Here is a 22,840-nt window from a genome sequence, read left to right on the forward strand (position 1 = left end):
CTAACTATATAAGCTACAAAAATGCAATCATTTTGGGTAATTATAACAACATCAATGATATCCATCATTAGTCACACAAAATGCAATGATTCTAAAGAGTTTTTGTCATATATTTATGTTGGGGCATACCTTATGTAGCCATCATGAACAGCAGAATATGCAAAATGACCATTTGCTTCGAGAAAGAGAAACTGCCTGAGTCACAAGCAAATTTCACATTCAGCTTTTTGTTGTGCGTATTGCACACCCATCCCCGTCCTAGACAGGGACCCTTGTTCTGTTTGCTTGTATAGAAGAGGAGTCTGGAAGCATACTCGTTGAAACTGATCGCAATCCTAGTGTTTAAGCATTTAGAGTCAAAACCTAAAGATAGCTCAGACTTTGCAAACCCGGAAAGAGGCCAAGGAAAGGTCAAAGCGGATTCAAAGAGCCCAGTATGTGTGAAATTTGGACTTCTAAAGGAAATTGAAGAGAACTAAGTCATGCATAAACGTCAAAATCGCACATTTAGTTCCTTTTGGCCGAAAAAAAAGTGAAAGTCGAAGCTCACAAAGCTGGCTTAGAGGCCGAAGACGTTAAACTCACAAACTCGGCTTGTAAGCCGAAATTCATTGCTAGGGCAAAGGAGATATAACGCGCGATTTCATCCTAACTTCCCTCCTTCATTCGTCGAAAATCGCCCATTTCGCCCAAATAGCTCGAAAACAATAAAGGCAATGAGTTTCACAAAACACCTTAATAGGCCGAGTTTGCAAAGCGTCCAAGGAGCCCGAAAATTGCAAAGGGAGGATGTCTAAATTTGAAATCTCGCATTTTTAGGTCAATACTCGAACTTCATCCAGGCCGAAAATGAATGAAAACTTTAAAATTGCGCCTTTTAGTCATTCAGGCTGAAAAAAAGGAGACAAAGTGTAAATTGTGTCAAAGTTCGCACAAGGGCCCTCCATCCCGAAAATGGGCATAGCTCGCGAAAAGGCCTTTAAGGCTGAAGGCACTATAACTTCCAAAAGCGGCATTTTGGCCGAAAATTCTCCCACAACTCGCAAAGTAAACCAAATTCGCGAATTTACTCAGTAACCCGAAAACTCAGGCTCACAAACTTGACTTATAAGCCGAAATTGGCTAATAAATTTGAAATTGTGCATTTCTTCCATGTAGGCTGAGAAAAAGGTAAATGCATTTGCAGTCCGCAAAAAGGCCTACATGGCCGAAAAGACATAAGTCGCGCGATTTTGGAGTTCATGAGCCGGAAGGAGAAGCTCGCCTAATCTCCTTGCAGGACGAAAAGGGGTAAATATGTTTAAGGTTCGCCAAAAAGGGCTTCGAAGATCCGAAAATGTTAAAATCACAATATTGCCAAATGCCGAAAAGGAGAAATAGGGCGATATAACTTAAAATCTCGCAAACATGTCCATTTAGCCGAAATAACAAGTAGGAACTAAGTCGTGCATCTTGGGAAAGAGGCCGAAATGTAAGCAACCTCACAAATCGGCCTAAATGGCCGAAATATGAGGAAGGCCCCGTTCAACCAAAACATAAAAGAAAGACTCAAAAGACTAAAGTCACCCAAAAACGCGAGTTAGAAAAGAGGAAAAGAGTCTAAGTTCCAAAATCGACTCATAAAGCCGAAATGCGAGAACGTCCGAATTCGTGCCAAAAGATCAAAAGGGGCGAAAAACCTTCAAATTGCCCAAAACCTCCTAAATGGCTGAAATTAAATTCAAAAGGAGTGGCTTTAACTTGAAATTCGAAACCTCACAAAGAGCTTCTCAAGCCCGACTTCGCCAAACAAAAGCTCGACCTCGTCAGTAAAAATTTAATGTTTGTCAAATTAATTTAATTAATTTTTCAAATTGGTTGATTAAAGGTGATATTAACTGTTCGCAGGTCGAAGACACCATCGGAAAGAACCAGGAGAAAGCTTGAAGCGCAAGATCAAAGCCCTTAGCACGAGAGAAACAAAGAAAAGAAAATGCAGGAGCGCGAGATTGGAACCAAACATTGGGAAGCGTGCTCCTGAACCGCTGAACAAGCTAAAGTCCACCACTGGGACCAAAGACCAAAGACCACTCCGAATGCTGCAAGTCTATGCATTCTCAAGAAATACACAACTGGATTTAATTCCCGAAGTTCGGTTTTTGAAAACTGAAGCTGTTTTATTGTAAAACTGCCTGCGGGCCCCACTCAAGATATTTTAAAATAGAGGGGACACAGGTTAGTTATGTTCAACTACCATATATACCTAAAGCAAAGCCAAATAGTGGTAGGCAGTTGAGATAGTGGTTGGATAGATAACTGAGAGTTTAATGGGCATGGGTTAAAGCTGCCGACTTCTGGAAGGCAAGTTGCAGCCCTTGGATGCAGTCCATCCTGGCCACCGGTTCAAATTGTAAATCTATAAAAGGCAGAGGCCTTTCTTTTGTGGTTAGAATTTTGTAGTTAGATTTTAGAGTTAGAATAGGTTAAATTTTAGTAGTAGCATAGAGATGCTACAGAAATTGTTGTAATGGCAACTGAAGAAAATATATGAACATTGAAATATGGTGTTTGTTGTCTTTGTTTGAGTCTTTTTGCATGGTTTCTTTCAGCTGGTTAATATTAGAGTGCAGGAATTTTAATGGTGAAGTGTAGAGGGGTATTTGATGCATTTCTGGTTCATACCATTGGGGGTCTGCTGATTGTAGGTCACCGTGCATGGTTAGTTTGAACCCAAACTGTGCTTAGTTCAATTGCAGGTGATCGTCTTAGGTTGCGCCAGAATTGGGTGCCTAAACGAGTGTCTCCGGTCTGAAAATCCTTCATCCCTTGGAGCTTGCACCATTCTTGTCTAGTTGTGAGGGTGTCTCTGGCAAAACAAGAACTGGTTAATCAAAATTTGTCTACCCGCTGCATCAACTATTATCATCCTTGTCCTTAGGTCTCCTGAACCCTTCCCTTTTGATTTTATTTCGCAGTCTGAAAATCGCAGTAGACCATCTTGTTGCAAAAATGTAAGACGCCTTGTGCTCCCAGCAAATCACATCGACCGTTGAGCTATCCTGCAGTCAAGACCTGCAATCAAAACCTTGAGGTCGTCCCCATTGATCAATTAAAAACAGCATTAGGGATTTCCTTATCTCAAGAGAGGATAGCATACTCAGCGAGTACATTCTATTCTGCATTGGCCGGATGGAGTCGTAGCAATGCGATTTTAGCCACCTCAACAGACCTTTTATGCTAAAATAGTTTTCAGTTAGCACAAATAGGGACCCAAAGATCAAATGCTTGAATTAGTCCCATGCACAATCTACAGGACTGCCTATGACTAATAATGTAGACAAGGAATTAGCAATTTCTTTTGTAAAGGGGTAAATTGTGAGAGAGACTATGAATATCATTTTCAGATGAAAGTAATAGCCATGGGAGTGAGCAGGAAAATGCTATGACAAAAAGACCCTAGATAACAAGAGTTCTAGTTTTACCTCAGTGGTTCATGGAGGAAGAAGATTAGCACAAATCTAAAGTGGTGACTGAACCGAAATGGATCAGCAGTTTCAAATACAAGAAGATACCACTCGTCCAAGGCATAGTGAGGAGTGGAGCTCAAAGTCAGCATTAAGAACAATTTTCAGTCTGCAAGGTAATAGAGTTTTAAGAAGCCTACTGCTTTTGACAACCCCTCTAGATGATGTTGTCTAATTCTAGATGGTTTGCCATATTCTGATGGTATTGCTGAGAGATCATCTGATTCCTTGAATCACTATATGAAGAGCTGGAAGGAGGAAAAATCAGGGGAATATCATGATCTTAAGGCTTTTGCTGCAGTCAAGTCTCTAAATTGCTTGCTTTTGTCAACTTGCACAGACATCACATCTTGATCTAGTTTGTCAATTAACAATGTTTGTAGATTGTTGATGGATGAGTTATGCCAAATGAAGATGATAATCTCTTGAAAGCTTGATATCTCCAACATAGAAAGAAGAAAAATAAAAAGTCAAAGAGAACTATAGCACACCATCAAAGGGGAAACGTTAGGACACCATCAACACAAGGCAAATGAAAACAAGTTAGGGATAGGTGTTCTTTTCAAGAGGCTTAGGTGTTTCAAAGTCTTGGCTAAGCATGCAGAAAGGTGGCAAAGTAATAAAGAAAGAACATCTAGTGTTGAAGAAGAGGAAATCAATCAAAGAGGTACCATTTAGGAGTGGCATTGCACTCTCAAAGCTCCACCATGTTTCATCAAGGTGGCTTTCATCAAGGTGGCAAAGTGCCTTGAAAACATTGCAATGTCATAAAGTGGCAAAGTCTTAAGGTAAAATGGGCAAAATCCTATGGAAAATGCATGTGAATAAGTTAAGAGTTTTGATTTCATGTCCCCTTTTCAAAACTAAAGGAATTAAGTGAGAACTTGTAGGATATTCTTTATTTCCCATATACTAAGGGAAAAAATAAGAGACTAACATTGATAGCATGACAAAAATAGCATGGTTATTATCTACAAACTTGATTGAGGGTAAAGTTCCATAGGGTACCAATAGTACTTGGGTTGTGCCCTAAGGAAAACTAGGCCAAATCTAGTCCCAAACTTGTTTGAGCCAAATATTGGCCCCATCTTGTATATATATAGAAATTTCCATAGGGTACCAACAGTACTTGGGTTGTGCCCTAAGGAAAACTAGGCCAAATCTAGTCCCATACTTGTTTGAGCTAAATATTGGCCCCATCTTGTATATATATATAAAGTGGGCCCAATCACTTTATTTTGAAAAGGACAACTTAAATATTATTATAGGGTCTATGTAATATTTAAAAAGTGTTTTGAACACTTAATTCAATGTGTAATTCAAAAAGTGTTTTTGCACACAAATGGTCTTTCACTTGACTTTAGGAGCTTGTATGTTACTTATCACACCCTCTACATATCCAAACATATGTCCCTTCACCTAGAACTTTCTGTAGCATTACTACATGCATCCATAGAGGTGAATTCAGGTCAAACTTGAATAAGGGTTTACTTACGAAGGCTGAAGCTGGAACTAGCTACCATGATAACAATGTAATAGATTCTCCATGTGCAATAGGCCTATAATTTGCAAAGAGAATTTTGACAAACAAATTAAACTTAAATAATTTATATAACATTTAAACTTTATGATTCAATCAAATATTTTATATATATATATATATATATATATATATATATAAAATTAATTAATTAATAATATAAATAAGCCAAAGAAGCATTAATCGTTTGGGGAATTAATTGGCAAAACAAAAGTATAAGATTTTTTGAAAAAATAAGATCATATAATATTATTATTTTTATTATAATAATATATTATGGTATTATAATTATTATATTAATATAATAAAAAAATTAACAAATTTTTGTATTATAATATTATATAATTACTAGCATTAATATAATGATATTTTCATACTTTAATCATTATAATTTTATAGTATATTATAGTATAATAATTATAATGTAATAATCAATTTAATCAATAATAATAATATAATATATTACACTAAAAGATGAGGAGCTCTGCACATCGACACCCACACCTCGACGACCATCATCCACACCAGGGCATGAACTGCAACGTGATTGGCAGGCCTCCATTCGACAGGGAAGCATCTTCATATAACCACTCGTGGCAATTGGTAAAGGGCAAAAGAGCTGCTAGGGCAGAGAAGAGGGAGGCTAGGGTTTCTCTGGAACAGTCAAGCATGTGGGTGATCCCCATCACCTATCAAATCCCTGGCTGCACCACCAACGCAAATTGCATACCACTGGGTTCTCGAGCAAATACTTCAGGTCCTGGACATCCCCTTCGAAAGACGCAACATTCTTTCCGGCCAAATACCTATAGAACGGAGGGTTACAGAAGACCCACTATGGATGGCGGAAGGACAATGCCATATCATGGCCCCAAATTAGTCAATTCAATGCCGGTTTCGAAGCTGGGGAACCCGCTCCATCATGTAAGCAAAAATGTGACAAGGAGCGAGGATGCCCTAGCAGCGATAAACTCTAACCCGGATTACATCAAAATCTCGAATCCCACGGAAGCCATGGATTTAAGTACATATTGCAGAGGGCACGGGCTCTTTACAAAATGGGGAGGGAATAATCAACCACTCACCCGAATAGTGGAATGGTGGAAAACAATATTCCACGGCCAGGTAAGTATCACTACCCTAGCAAATAATTTTCTGTACATTGAATGCTACAAAAAATCTTTGAAAGCCAAGCTATTGTATGAAGAATATGTTTTTTACAAAGGGGCAAATTTCAATTTCATTGATTGGCAACCTAAATTCGATGCTGATAAATATGAATTCAAAATGGTATCAAAATGGATAGAAATTCACAATGTTCCTGTTGAATTAATGCATGCTAAAATTCTTATAGAAATTGGGGATAAATTGGGCAAATTCATAGCCGACGAGAAAAATTGGTCGGATAAATTTGACATAAAACTACTAATAGAAGTAAACAAGGGCATGGAAGACCTAAAAAACATAATTCTAGAAACAATAGATGGTATTTACACCCTAAAACCAGTATGGTATATTGGCCCGGTAGCAGAAGATTTAGCTTTCTGCAAAACGTCGAACCCTAATCTGCAGAAGCCTTAGGAAATAGCAAGGGACAACCATAGAACTCCAAAAGACATAATAAGTATTCAATTTAATAGTGACAGGGGCGGCTTCATTATAAACACTGGTCAGCAAGAGAATGATAATATCCCAACCCCGCCTCCTTCCCTTGAATAACAGTCCAGACAGAGCCGATAACAACAAAGAAACTCATGTTTATGATAATGAGGACCGAATCCAAGCAGAACTAAACAATGTTATAGAAAACTTAATGGGGAAACTAGCTGAAGAATTTGTCGAGGAGGTAATCATTGATACTCCGACAAATAGGGCAAATAATGTCAACATCTCCAATACAGAACAGGTTCAGACCCCCCTCGAAACCCCCTCACTAAACACCAACCTGACTGAGGCGGCTCAAGAGGATAACATCACAGTCTCTTCCACTTTGGAGGAATCCCCTGTTGTGGAAGAATTGAATGCGAATGAGGAAAGAGAATTCATTATCAATGAATTGATCAATATGTAGGAAAAGGAAAATAACATAGTATTAGACAATAGCTCAATCAACCCACAAAATAGAGGTATCCTCCAGATGGGAGGTGAGAAATTAACTCCTGACTATGGCAAATCCATGAGCAACAAAAGAGGTCGGAAGTCTTTTTTAGACAAAAGGAAGATGGATGGGGATGTGGAGGGGTAGGCCAAAATCACAACATTGTTGGGGCAAGGAAAATCTCCCCTCTCCATCGTAGAGGTATAAACATACTTACATGAAATGTTAGGGGTTTGGGATCCCCTAACAAACAATGACTGATTAAGCGAAGCAAACTAAAATCTGCTATGGACCTAGTTATGATACAAGAAACAAAACTAGGCAAGACTGATATGAACAATTTTAGTAGAAAATTCACCCAATGGCAGATGGAAGCGGTGGAGTCTACAGGGGCATCAGGGGGACTGGGTGTAATGTGGAGAAAAATACAGTTACATTCACATGTCAAACCAAGATGCAAAATTGGATGGCTAGCAAAGTAAGAGCCCTTAGTCTAAATCTTGAGTTTATTATTATTAATGTTTATGGCCCAATTCCAACAGATAAAAAGAGATTAGCGTGGCAGGAAATTGAACACTACTTAAATACTCAGGATGAAAAACACATCATCATAGGTGGTGATTTCAACACCATCTTATACTCATCTGATAAAAGCGGTGGTATAAAAACCATTAGACAACCACAAAGAGACTTCGCAAACTGGATAAATAACAATAACTTACTTGAAATCAGAACTGAGACGGGTTTTCACACATGGAATAACAAAAGAAAAGATTTCTCCAACATTGCAGAAACACTTGATCGATTTTTCTTTAAAAGAGATTTAACCGATCTTAAAACAGAACTAAAAACTACAATATTACCATGGTCAGGCTCTAATCACTACCCGGTACTTTTAGAACTTATGGGGGAAACAAAGCAAATTGGGTGTCCCTTCAAGTTCGAAAAAATGTGGTTTACACATGAAGATTTCCTCCCCAACATACAAAAATGGTGGAAGGAGAGTGTCTTTGTAGGATCAAAAATGTACTATCTGGTCTCCAAGCTGAAGGAGATTAAGCATAAATTATTAGATTGGAACAAAAAGAAATTTAAAAACATCTTCGAGGAGAAGTCAAGAATTGAGAAAGAGCTGGAGACAATAAACACTGATGTGATGCAAAACGGGATGACCTCTGAAACATGCGAGGCTGAGAAAATGCTTTTATGTGAATATGAAGGCATTCTGGCCAGAGGAGATATACTGGAAACAAAAATCTTGAGAGACATGGTTAGAAGATGGAGATAGAAACACCAAATTTTTTCACAACAGTGTCAAAATGAAAAGGGCAGCAAATAAGATTACTCATATTACCAATGACAGTGATCAGATCATTACGGATCAAGATCTGATCGCAAAAGATGCAACCAAGTATTTTGAAAATATCCTCAACAACTGGGAACACTCAGACCTCCCTAACAATAGAATCTTATTAAATAACATACCCAAACTGATAACAAAGGGTGATAATAAAATGTTAAACTCTAATATCACCCATGAAGAAGTTAAAACGGCTTTGGCACAATTTCAAGGAGACAAAGCCCGTGGACTGGATGGCTTCCCTGCTAGTTTTTTTCAGAAATGCTTGCACATCTTAGGGGACGAGGTTACTAATGCCTCGGAATCCGCCCGCAATGCAGGGAAATTCCTAAAAGAGATCAATAACAACTTTTTGGCCTTAATTCCAAAAACAGGAGAATCCCTCAAAGTGGGAAGAATTCAGACCCATTTCTCTATGTAACATGACTTATAAACTACTAGCTAAAGTCATGGCCAATAGACTAAAAATATTACTGCCCGCCATAATATCAGAAGAACAAACAGGCTTTGTACCCAATAGATCAATTTTGGATGGAATTATTATTGTACAGCTAGCCATCCACTCCTGCCAGTCCCAAGGGCAACCTAATATGCTGATAAAATTAGACATCAAAAAGGCTTATGACAAAGTGGATTGGTATTTCCTTTGTAGCTGCATGAAGGCCTTTGTCTTTAACAAACAATGGATCAATTGGGTTTACTTATGCATATCAAACCCTAGATTCTCTATCTTACTAAACAGGAAATCAGAAGGCTTCTTTGAAGTATCCAGGGGACTCAGACAAGGTGACCCTTTATACCCATTCTTATTTATAATTATGTTTGAAGCCTTAGGTAGAAGCCTGGATGCATCACAGAGGTCTAGCAAATTGACGGGGATTCAGATCACTGGTGGGGTAGAACCATGTACCCATCAACAGTTTGTTGATGACACAATGATTTTGGGGAAAGGACAGTTAAAAGAAGCCAAGGAAATTAAGAATATACTACAATCTTATGGGCTGGGTTCAGGAGAGATGGTAAACAAGGAGAAATCGAAAATATTCTTCTTTACTATGGAATCACAGGAGGAATACACGATAGCTTCGTATCTAGGGTACAAAATAGGTCATCTACCAATCTCATATTTGGAGATGCCTCTGGACAAAGGTATTAGAACCAATAAACTTTGGGATCCCCTGATTGAAAAAGCAAAAAAGAAGCTGTCATCTTGGAAAGCCTTATGGCTGATAGGGGCAGGAAGATTAACCCTCATAAAAACAATATTAGCAACAATGCCTATTTATCTTCTATGATGTATACCACTTCCAAAAGGGGCATATAAGAAACTAACTCAAATAATTAGAGATTTCTATTGGAATGGTGCAGAGGATAAAAACAAAATGAAACTAATATCATGGGAAAAGATATGTCGAGAAAAGAGTGATGGAGGCATGGGAATAAGAAAATTACTATGGCAAAATAAGGCTTTAGGGGCGAAATTGGCATGGAGAATGTACACATCCTCACAAGCCAAATGGGCCAGAATCCTTAGGAGCAAATACATATCACAAAATAAAAGAGAGGCAGTATTTAGGGAAACAAACCCACCCAAGGGATCTAGAATCTGGAACTTTATAAAAGAAAGCCGATCGCTCATAGCGAACCACCTATCCTGGGATATTCGCGATGGTAAAACCGCCTTGTTTTGGGAAGATTCCTAGGGGGGTTACCCCTCAATAGACAGTCTAATGAACACAACCAACATAAAAGACCAAATGAAATCTTTATGGGGTAATCATGTAAGGGATTATACGACATTGGCACCAGAATCGACAATGGGATGGAAATGGAAAAACATGCTCCCATTCTTGGTGGACAACAATGACCGATAATTGGTGCAAATTCTTGAGGGCAGATTGATAACACTTAGACCTGGGCCATATGAGCTTATATGGTTGAGTTCAAAGGATGGACAATACAATTGCAAAGATGGTTTTAGAACCATATATGATGAGGCAAACAATATCAAGGACTATATCCCTAACACAATATGTTGGGACAAATTCGGTCTCCCAAAAGCTGGCTTCTTTGCATGGGCGGCATTTCAGGGGAAGGTCCTAACTGCAGAGCAATTTAAACTTAGAGGTTACGAAGGACCCTCAATTTGTTTCTTATGCAAGAAAGATGAGGAAACAAATGATCACATATTCACAACCTGTAACTACACACATAAATGCTGGTATTGGCTGATGGCACAACTAGGTTGGTCAGGTGCCCTCATCCCTTACCTAAAGGATTGGCTCAGAAGTTGGCCAATCATCAAAAGGAATAACATCTTCCACAATTTATGGATATGCAGTCCAGCAATAGTAATCTGGGAGATCTAGAAGGAGAGGAACAGTAGAATTGTAGTGTCCCTACTAGTTAGAGATCACTGTCCTGCAAAATAGATTGTTAGAATACAACAAATATATATATATATATATATATATATATATATATATATAACTAATCTAACTTGCAATTTAACTTTAAAATACTTAATTAACACTAATCACAATTTTTATCTAATAAAAAGGATACTAATGCCGTACGGAGATATGTCCTTAGGCGGCTGTGAAGCTCGCCTTCTTGGAACCCATCTTGGTTCCAAGCAATCCAGGAAATCGAAGGTTAATTCGATTCCTGTCTTGGATGTAACTTCTTACACCCAAGCCATCCAGAAAATCAAAGGTTAATTCGATTCCTGTCTTGGATGTAACTACTTACACCCAAGCCATCCAGAAAATCGAAGGTTAATTTGATTCCTGTCTTGGGTGTAATTTCTTACACCCAAACCATCCAAGGAAGACCATATGTCAATTCCTTGCCTTGGATGATGCATCTCATCATCCAAGTCTACCAGAGGGGACCGGCCAAATCTGTCTCTTCTTGGATGAACTTTGTCAACCAAGCCATACATATATGCATATAGGTATTCAGTATATGCTGCCTACCAGAGATTATCATAATCTCTGAATTAGGCTACGGGAATTTCTTCCCAATAGCCTCCATCATATAATCATATTATTGCCATCCATTGATATACAACATTTCATAACAATTCATATTATCAATGTCGTTATAATCCATATTATCATTATTACTTAAATTATAATCTTGTGACATACAACATTATGCTAAAATTCTGTAACATATAACATTGTAATAATGATGACATAATTCTGTACATACATATTATAATAACTGTCATAACTATTAAAAATACATTATAATAATTCTGTAACTACACATTATAATAATAATGATATAACTATAAAAAAACTATACGTATATTTATATGTGTGTGTGTGGTACACACATCCACACACAGATACGTACCTGTGACACCTCTGCTGTTTCTTCCCTTCACCCTTTCCTTTGTCTGTGCAGCAGTAACAATTATCTTTTCCTATGTTCTCCTCGTTCGTATTAATTAATTTGGGAGTATTATCATTGTCTAATGTTGGGGGACAATCTTTGACGCAGACCCTCTCTCTCCCCCCAAATGAAATGAGATCGAAGTCTCTTTTATATGCGATGAGGAGTCATGGGTATGTAGAGCTGCATTGTTCCATTTCTGATTTGACAAACTAATCAGATTCTAAATTCGCGATTCGTCATTGACTCGTACCTTTCCATGAACGATTGTTTATTTGTTTGCACACTTGATTACTTACTAACTTGATTAATGTAATCGCAGCCACAAGGTTAGTCAAAGAATTCATAACCCACGAGCCACTTTACTGGGATTTGCTGTGTATACATGAATTGTCATACGCTATCTTTATTTTAGTCACGTCACACCTGAGTCTCCCATAACAGATTGCGGCTTATGATTATTTGATTATTATCGAACCTTTGAAGCCGCTACACCATAATTTCATTGAATCGATGCATTTGGAGTAAATATTAATCTTGGTACAACTCGCCGCTCCTTTATCTGGATCCTTCACTTATCGCTGATTAAGAGAATCGTGGTTCCTTAGAGAACGTTGACCAATGTTCTCCCGTTAGTCTCATTTCTCTTTCAATCGCTGGAATAATGGATCACTGTTTTGTTTATGTTATCGATGTGTGGCACTAGTTAATGCTGGTCTTATCGATGGTTACTGATTTTATATGTCTTCCTCTATCAAATATACCGAGTCCTTACACCACCCTCCTCCCAACCTTCCTCCCTTTCTAAAGGAGGAATTAATCCTTCTTATATCTAGCCAAGATGAAGCGTTTAGTCACATCTCACGTCCCTTCATGTTGTCATCTTTCATAACTATCACTAATTGCACCTCTTGAATTTAGCTGATCTTGTCTAATAATCATATTCGTTTATTATTTGATTCTTCTTGTGTATCGCTGTCTTGATGTACCTTCAGATGCTAATTTATCTTACCGGTAGTTAGTGTAATGATATTTGATATCATAGTTGGTCGATCTCCTTAATCATAGCATAATCGTGATTTGCTCATATCCACGTGGTTATTATTGCTACTCAACGCACTTGCTGGTCATGGATTGTCTTGAAAACGAATGCTAATAAACGTGTTACAACCTAATTATCAAATGCTACCGCTGATGATCGTTGATGTATGAGTTGTTGTAATTACTTTGGCTTTGGACGGTTGTCTTACTATTTCTTGACTTCAATATATTGGTCACTTTTCCCTTGTATAATTCCTTTTTTTTTAATTGCCTATTGTGTCTTTTAGTTATTGTTGTCAATCAAAGACTATGCTCATCGTTGCTCATCGTCCCATACTTAATGGTCATTGGTCATCTTTAGACTAGTCTTTAATTGTATTATTATTTATTATTGAATATATAAATTATGTTGATATAATATTCAAGTCATGTTCATAAATAATATTTAATTAATGAATTTTAAATAATCATTCATTGGTAATTATTATATTAATTAATAATAGTAATTTCTTCTTTTAGGGTCTCTCTCTTTCTCTCCACATATATATAACGATCTACGAGGGGACATGACAAGAATCTTCCAAGAGATAGAAATGAAGGTAGAAAATTTGATAGCAAAAATAGAAGCCTCCATCACAGAAACCTCCAATGATAGGAATACGACCATTCCACAACATGACAAGACATTTAAAGACTGGGATAACTACATCAGAAAGCAGTGGAAGGGGATTAAAATCCCTCCTTTCTTTGGGAAGGGGAACAGAGACAAGACCGATGGTAGAAAAACATGCAAATGGGTTCCCCTGAAGATTGGATGGTGCAAACTCAATTTTGATGGAGCATCTAGAGGCAATCCAGGGGAGACAGGGGTAGGATGTATAATCCACTCACATGAAGGGATATGTATTGGATCGAGATCCCGGTATCTAGGGCATTGCACTAACAATAAGGCAGAATTGTTGAGCTTAATAGAGGGTTTAAACCTAAGTTATCGGTTTGGATTCGGCAAAAAAATAATAATATTGGGTACGGGTACATCCGTACATATATATATATTTTAATTATATATATCTATACACATGTTATATATATGTTCAATATATACAATCCATACAAAAATAAAATATACAATGTGACTTTCCATACATAAATGATAAATCCATAATTGCCAATGCCAATAAATATTCATATGTCGCAAATGTAATCAGTAAACTAATAACTAAAGTCTAATATCATATTCATAATTTGCAAAAAAGATAATATTCAAGTTTCAAGTCTTTTTTAAAAAGTCATAAAGGGGCGAATTAGAGTTTTATTATAAAAAAACTATTTTAAAAGCCTTTTTTAATTGTTTTTTTGACCCATGGGCCTTGTTTTTGGGAACCCACGGGCCTAGGTTCACGCAGGTCCTCCTGGGTTCCACTTGGGTCCTTCCCAGGTGGCCGGGTTCCTTGTGGGTCTTGCGACGCATGACCCACAGGGAACTTGGCCACCTAGGAAGGACCCAGGAGGAACCCAAGGAGAACCCGGGGAGAACCAGGACCCGAACGCAGGCCAAAAGGGGAAGAACCGGTATCTTAGGTTTAAACCTATGCAAACAATTAAAAATATCCAAATTGGAAATAGAAGGGGACTTGGCCATCATAGTTAATGCAATAAGGACCAGGACCTGGGAGCTTAGAAGTTTATTGGATAGAGCTGTTTCTCTAATGGAAAGCTTCTCAGATTACACGCTCAATCACGTATATAGGGAAGCTAACACATTGGCAGATAAGCTAGCTAATTTAGGGGCAGATGGAACAAATAGAACTACATCATTAAAATATAGGCAATCAGACCAGGATACTCATAGGCATGCAGAGATTTAGACATAATCCTAAAAGACAACACATTCACAGCACATTCACACACATATTGGAAGGTATACATATGTATATGCACAGATAGCGATATATATGTAGGTATATATTTGTATTTATATAATTATATGTGCACACATGCATATATATGGTAGCAGATACATATATAGATGTGCGTATACATATATAACTATATATATATATATTTAGATACACACGAACACATATACAGATATTGCGCATATAATCATATATATACCTAAATGTAGTATTCTTAGAGCAGAGCAAACAAATATACACAAAGTATGTTGGTATGCATATAGGGATACAAATATATGCATATATACAAAACAACATGCAATGACAGGACATAATAGGGTTGGAACTTTTACAAATGTGACAGAAATACATATGCTCATCTGTACACATATAACAAGCTGTATCTTAAATCTATATATACATACATATATATATGCATATATATATAGATATACAAATATGGATATAGATACATATGCATATAGGCATATATATATATATATATATATAGATATATATATATATATATATATATATATATATATATATATATATATGCATATAGGTGCATATGTGTATACATAAATATACATGCATGTATACAAAAGTATATAAATATGTATATAGATATATATGCATATAGGCATATATACATAGGGATCTCTCTATGTAGATTGTTGGGTTTCGGCATAGCTCCAAATATGTTCCTCCGATGGTTAAAAGTTAAAACACCCCCTATAGGAAAGGGACCCAAAAAATTAGGAGACATGTCCCCAGGTTACATAGGCTTATACACATGTTCTTATTCAAAAATGTGATGTGCAAGTGGTAGCAGCTATGGTGAAAATTTAAAGAGGAAGATGCTTCAGTTGTTTTAATTCAACATTAATGGATATAATTTAATCCTTCATCATATTACATTCTTCAATTCACAAATTTGTCACTTTTTCGGCTAGGCTGACATTATTATATTCAAAATTTGAAATAACTACAAGATAATAAATGCAATTATACCTATAGTGAAACCCTGAAGATCAACAGAACCCTTTGATGGATCAAAGAATAAATGAAAAGATGAAGATGCCGAGTCATCAAAAATAGATGCAAAAGCAGGAGGTAAAAGTTTGCTTCCTTTAGCAATATATATTGCTCGCATTATGTACCTGTAGAAGAGTAAAGATATTTAAAAAACAGAGAACGTCAGATCACCTACACAGATATATAATAGATTCCGGAGATGAAAATAAAGTTATTTCCTAAAGATTGTGAATCAATATGACTGATAATGAAACCAATTTTAAATTAATATCCACCATGAGTAATGCTGAGCACATTTGATTCCCAATTGACGGAAAGTAACCAATGCATTTGAAAGAAGAATGCCATTTAGCTCCACAGAAGCTCGTTTTATAGCTGGAACCTGAATTTAAAAAAATAAACTCACACTGAATTTAACTAAAAGTTAAAAGAAACAGTCTGTAATGGCTTCCTTATTATCAAAATTTTACTACCTTTATCACAGAATGCAACAAGGACCGCAACGTTTCCTGGGCTGATGTATAATTTGCATTTGGCTGTCCTGGAAGAAAGCTTCCTATAATCTGCAATTAAGTAAAAGCTCTTTCATTACCCTGGATAACACCAAATGAAGTGCTCATGACAAATTGCTAGTAGTTATTTAGATTCATACAGCCATGGTGCCTTTATCTGGAAGTTGGAACATACATAACATACCTTTATTGGATGAATTTCAAAACTTTCAAAATAAATCTCTTTACTAGAAGTTGTCATGGCTAAAGAATTTCGGTAGAAAGGCACCAGCTTCATCAATGTATCTTCATCAATATTCAAATCAACGGCCTATCAAGAATCAGTATTAAAAGTTCAAATCAGTATGAAATTAGAATTAACAGTCTACCAAACAGGATTTGTTAGACAGCACAGACTGGCACATATATTGTTTTCCCTTTCCATGTGCATGGACAAGCAAATTCAATCTTACATGAGTTAATTCCACGGGGTATTTTTATGTAAACCATTTGAAGAATGGATAAATAATTCATTTGGTATGGATTTTACAATCTTACATAAGATGGTTCCATGGAGTATTTTTATGCATACCATTAGAAGAATGGACAAGTACTTCACTTGGTATGGATTTGAAGCGCCATTATAAATGATAGCAGACATATGTAGCGCTGCTTCATCCCTGTCAGAGTTGTCTTGCTCATGCATCCGTAGCATTGCTGCAAAGGGAGCCCCTTGCCACCTTTCGTCCACTTCTAATGTCTGCATGTAGGAGAAACTTAAATAAACATATCTAGCAGTTGGAAATAAATTGATTAAAGTGAAGGAATTGATTTAACATCTCTCATATGCTTTGCCAATATCTCTCGTATGCTACAGTTCTATACATGCCAACTTGTACAGATCCCACTAGACTCTTATATGTGTGCTGGAAGACATACCTTAACTCTAAACTGGCATAATGTATTTTTGCTTGCAATGATGGATTCAAGCATCAAGTTTCCAGTTCTTGCAACTATTATAGGCATATAGTAGCTGTCATGATTTGAACTGTTGAGAACCTGCATGTGGAGAATTATTGAACTCAGATGCCTATGCAACTAAGCCATCTCATTTATATACATCAATTAATCTTAAGTTTATTGTATACCTGCAACTCATACATGAACTTGTTAAAATTTGAATCAAATTTTACAGTGCCTACTTGAAAACTTGAAAACTTGTTAATGTCTCTCTCTTTTGATTTTGTCTTAGTGAGTGTGTATATATATGTGTGTGTGTGTGTGTGTGTATTCATTAATGCATTGTGTGAGGAGTAATATATATATATATATAGGCATTATTTTGGATTCATAAACTTATGAATATATTAATACCCACACACGTAAATAGAAATCTTACGTGTATGGATATTAATATATCCATTATTGTTGTATGTATACATTATTGTGAGTGTCACATTATTCTTTCTTACTTCATGTTTAGACCACTAACCATGGTCGTGGTGTCCACCATCTTGGTGGTGGAGTATTCTTGTAACTGTTCGATGTTACGATCCAAGACAGTTGGTGCTCACTCACAAAGCTAGCCCATCATTAGCAAAATCTTTGTTTATTTAATGGTCATTCGAATATGATTTGCGAGTTGTTGCATTGTCCTTTGGTGGAAATGATTATTGTGCTTTGCTAAAATCTGTAAGCTCTCTTTATCGAGGTTGTTGGGAATTTCAAAGGCATTAGGGGACAGTTCACTATGTTGTTTGCTATGTCCGTGGTTGTTTGGATAGTTTGCTATTTGTGTGGAACGATCCAACTGTATTCAACTTGTAGTAAGTTCCGTAGCATTCTCTATTTTTTCATTTCTCAGGCAAGGAGATGCTACTCTGCCTCTGCTAATTTTGAACTAAGCTTTCTTTTCATCATTTAAAGAATGAATCATTTGAAATGGTAGCTTGCGTGATAAGGCATAAATAGGAAAGAATTGTTTATTCTTTTCTTCTGTTACGCATTATGTTATGAGTGTCTTTGCATAGTGAATGAATTACAAAGTGCTTATCGATCATACTAATTGATAGTACGATTAGTAAGTAAATCTGCCAGCTTCAAGCGAGCCATGATAAAGTTGATTCACTCTGTCTTCATGTTTGATCTAAAGGTGAATTGTAGAATCGAATGTTCTATCCATTATTGAGTAATCTGCATTTCGTATATGTATCTACTTTTTGTGCTACATTATTTCTTCGAGTAATATTAGACTGTGAAAGTCCGTGTTCTTGATTTGTATATGGGCTATTAACCGTAAACTTGGTCAATTTGTTTGTACCATTGTTGGGATTGGTAGTAAGCCAACTTTGATTAAAGTTTAATACCCTTGAGGAATTGTATAACTGGACAGTTAAACCTAACTAGCATGTTATTGACAACACCCTTATCTATAATTGGAGTTAATCAATACCCGTTAGGTATAAGTCTTCCAAAGGTCAGTTGGACCCTTGAGTGAGTTGCAAGTGTGAAACCTTTTAAGTAAGCTAAGTATGGGTGGTGAACATGGACTGCACTCATTGTGCTAATTATAAAAGCAGTGGCCAAGGTAGCACAACAATTTGCATGCGTCTGTTAGTTCATAAGAGCCAAATGCACTACTAGACAGGGTGTCATTCAAGTAAAGAGGTACCTTCAATGTATGACCGATTAGTAAGTGTAAATTCTAGACACTAGGCTCAAAGGCTCATTGGCAATTGTTCCATCTTTTATCTGCTTCACTCATTATGTAATGTCCCCTTTCTAGGTGACAGGAGATGAGCAAGGGTTGACCTAAAATTTGAGTTCCCATAGGTCAACGGTATGGTTAGGGGACTCATTTTGAGGCTCATGGAGCTTTGCAAGGGCTTTACGAGCCGTTTTGGACCTTCAAACGATAGTTCCTACTTTTTAGGGAGGTCTCCTATTGTTTAGGGAGAACTGGGAATTGACTACATGACCACCCGGGGGACCAAGGAGCAGAGCAGGATCCTTTTGAGCAATTACAGGTGTTTGGAGTGAGGCTCCTATTTTTTAGGGCGAGTCCCTACTTTTTAGGAGGATCTCTCAGTTGGCCTGTAGGACTCAGGTAGCATCAGTGATCACAATGCTTCAACCGAAATTTAGTCTTGAGTCCAGATTTGGATTTTATGAATAATTTGGGAAATATTTTGATATTTCCTAAGTTGGTTGGAATAAATAAATAATAATAATGTTACTTTATATAATAATAATAAAGTAACAAGTTGGGGCCCCCTTGTGCCATGATGCCTAGGAGACATGAGTTAAGTTTTTTTAAAAACAACTTTATTTTATTAATAAGTGAGACTAAGGGGGTTGAGGGAGACATAAGGAAAAGAAAAATTTAATAAAAAATAATGCAAGGCAACCCTAAAAATGAATTAGGGTTTGAGGCCAATAAAGCAACATGTTGGAGGCCGTTTTGGACATCTTGGAATCATTTTTACAATTAGCTTTTCGATATTGAGCCCTGCAACTCAATTCAGCAACTTTGCAACTTTGAGGAATGAAAACTTCTCAGAGGCAAGTGAGTTGGGACACAACCCCAACTCACATAACTATAGAATTCCCGAGGAATGGAATTCTTGTTTGTGCATCAAAATCAGATCTGTAGCAGCATTATCAGATTGGTGAAAACGAATTGATCAAGGTTTAGAGGCCATTGAAGGCTGCCATATTCATTGCCAACTCCCACGTGGCTTCCTAGGGCAGGCCATACACCTTGGAGGCACCTGGGGTGTCAAAATAAATAAATCAGCATCATTTAGGGTTTGGAATTGGTTGGAAATTCATTGTTAGCAGTAGCAATCAGCAAATAAATCATTTCTTCAGGCTTAAAACAACATAGGTGGATGATTTGAGTAAATTAGAGAGGGAACTTGGCTAAATTCAATGATCTTGCTTTGGAGCCTGAAGGAATCAGCAGTAGATTTGTCCACTCTTGCAATAATTGTTTTTTATAATTATAGTTGATGCAAATAAACCTCATTGGAGGTATTGTCACCATCAGGGTACTCCTATATTGCCAGTTTCACCAGTTCGATCAATAAAAAGCACATTTTCAGGCTAGCATGGGAACTCCTGGTATGCTATTCACTATTTTGGTTGCAATAAGTTATTCTACTATGAAGATCAAAAATTTGAAATAATTTATCAGTCTATTATTTCAATATATTTTGCATTCAAAATCATTTGTTCATTGGCAAAGAAGCAAGCAAAAAACCCCTAAATACCTTCTGAGAATCAAACTCATCAAAAACTGTCAAAACACTCATAAAATCCTTCAATCAGCAAGTTGGTAAATTCAGAAAAATTAGAGCAGCGTGGGTTGGGGATCTTTCAATGGTATCAGAGCTGGTGATCTTGCCAGCCTGTTGGGGAAGATTCTTTTTGGTTGCAAAATCACTTTGGGTTTCAATCACAAATATGTCTTGGTAGCTACCTGTTGATGTGTCTTTTGTACACGACCAAACACAAAATAAAATACCCAGAGGTATCTTATCCTCTCTTGAATAAAGTTCCCGAATGCTGAAGATATCGCAGAAGGATCAATCAGAGAAACTTCAAGGTTTTGTTATGTAGGTTCTCTACTCGTGGATAAGCACCAGTGGTCGTTGTGTTTGCTGTTTTACAAGGGGCCTTACGTACTTTCTGGGAAAGCTTGTTCCTGCAACTACTTTTCAATGAGGAAACTGGATTCTCCTAATACTAACTGATGTTTCAAAGAATGGCAAAAGATGATGGTTTTAAGGATGTGAGACTAAACTAATCCTAAGAATGACTCAATGAGGACTGGTCTTGATAAAACTCTACCAATTTCAGTATTGCCAAAAGATTACAACTCCACTGGAATTAGTGTGATCTTCTAAGGGGATTCAATGATTTTCAAATCATCAATGGGATAGATACTATCACTAAGACAATATCTCCAATAATAATTGAACTCTTAACAATCTTAATATTTCCAGTTGACCACACAGGGCATACTTACAATCAGTACGGAGCTAGTGGTTTGGATTATGAGTTTTACCAAAGATCAAACACAACATTTGCCCTTCAATCTTAAAACTTAAATGCTATCTCTACTAAGAGTGATTCAAGAAGATAAACAACCATGAAAATAGCTACAAGGATTGCAATAAAACACCGTAACTTCAATATTTCATTGATCTCATAGCCAAATAAAACAACAATTGTTCAACTTTCTCTCTTCACTACTTATTTCTCTGCTACTAACAATAGTAAACTTATTTCTCTTTTCTCTGATTCTAACTCTCTAACTCTCTAAAAATGAAATGAGTGAGGGCTTATATAGCACTCTCAAATACAATGAACGGTCTGGATCAAAAGAAGATCAATGGCTGAGATTTTGACACCTAAACCCTAATTAGGGTTTGTTACAAAAAAGACCAAATTTAGATAAACATTATCAATCCATAGCCAATATAAATTGGCACAAATAACGAGGAAATATAGTCCAATGGGAATAAAGTTGCCACATCATCTTATAACAACTTTTCATCTAGAATTTTGTTCCCTTTCCTATATTCTTTTCTAGCATATTCAATGAATCTGGACATAATCCCCTCAATCTCAGCAATGGGAATCTCATGAAGATTCTTCATTCGTTCTTCCAAGTGGAGGACTTGATCAAAAGCTGTGAGAAGGGTCATCTCCCATCCATGCTCTAGCTCTTTTGTTTTCTCGATCAGGAACATAGTAGCATACATCTAACCTCACTGCTTTTCTGTGACCATGCTCTCTTCCTTGCAAAAAATGATCTTGATCCTATCTTCCAACTCTTGGACATCTACATCTGTCTCGATCTCTATCCTTCTGTCAAGGATTGTACACAATACATCAAACACCTTGTCTTGAATAGGGTGGATAGTGCCTTCAACTCAGTTACATCTGGCATTGATGTCTTCGAAAAGAACTTCCTTCATCTGGAGCAAAGTTGACCACTGTAGAAGGCTATGGGTTCCTCCACCCATTATCTTCTCTTGTGCTAAAATCTGTCTTGGTGTTCTTCTTATTACTTGCAAGACCGGGATGACAATGTCTCTAGTGTGAGTGAATGCATCCACAATTATCAATAGATTATGAATGATCTCAAGGACCTGGATAGCTCGATGGACTGTCTTCATCATTCTTGTTACAAATTCAATGGCTACCTTGTAAGATTCATCAATCCAAGAACTCATGAGTTGGGCTAAGTTCTTCATCCTTTCGGCCTCATTTACTAATTCGGGAGGAAGTGCATGCAAAGGTGACACTGCTGGATCTTGTCGCTTTAAAGGTTGACTAAGGTGCCCAAAATAATTCCTCCAAGCACCAACCTCCCTTTCTAGCTTCTTATTCTTTTCCATTTTTTCTTTGAATTTGTCATTAAGTGCTCTCACTGAATCAGTTGCTTCTTCCATGGCTTGCT

At 36.9% G+C, this 22,840-nt stretch overlaps 1 protein-coding gene across 6 annotated transcripts in view; it reads right to left on the reverse strand.

Annotated features, from left to right (window-relative positions):
• The window catches only part of LOC131071412 (uncharacterized), a 370,752-nt gene that overhangs the window by 37,833 nt on the left and 310,079 nt on the right, over positions 1 to 22,840 (reverse strand). For all 6 annotated transcript variants that reach the window (XM_059207323.1, XM_059207322.1, XM_059207320.1 and 3 more), the window contains 6 exons: positions 17,311 to 17,430; positions 16,964 to 17,131; positions 16,577 to 16,702; positions 16,354 to 16,443; positions 16,156 to 16,262; positions 15,857 to 16,005 (listed from right to left, as the gene is read on the reverse strand). In XM_059207323.1, the coding sequence (XP_059063306.1) occupies positions 15,857 to 16,005; positions 16,156 to 16,262; positions 16,354 to 16,443; positions 16,577 to 16,702; positions 16,964 to 17,131; positions 17,311 to 17,430 (760 nt within the window). The remainder of the gene's footprint in view (positions 1 to 15,856; positions 16,006 to 16,155; positions 16,263 to 16,353; positions 16,444 to 16,576; positions 16,703 to 16,963; positions 17,132 to 17,310; positions 17,431 to 22,840) is intronic.

Source organism: Cryptomeria japonica, chromosome 6, assembly GCF_030272615.1.
Source record: "Cryptomeria japonica chromosome 6, Sugi_1.0, whole genome shotgun sequence".
Taxonomy (NCBI): Eukaryota; Viridiplantae; Streptophyta; class Pinopsida; order Cupressales; family Cupressaceae; genus Cryptomeria; species Cryptomeria japonica.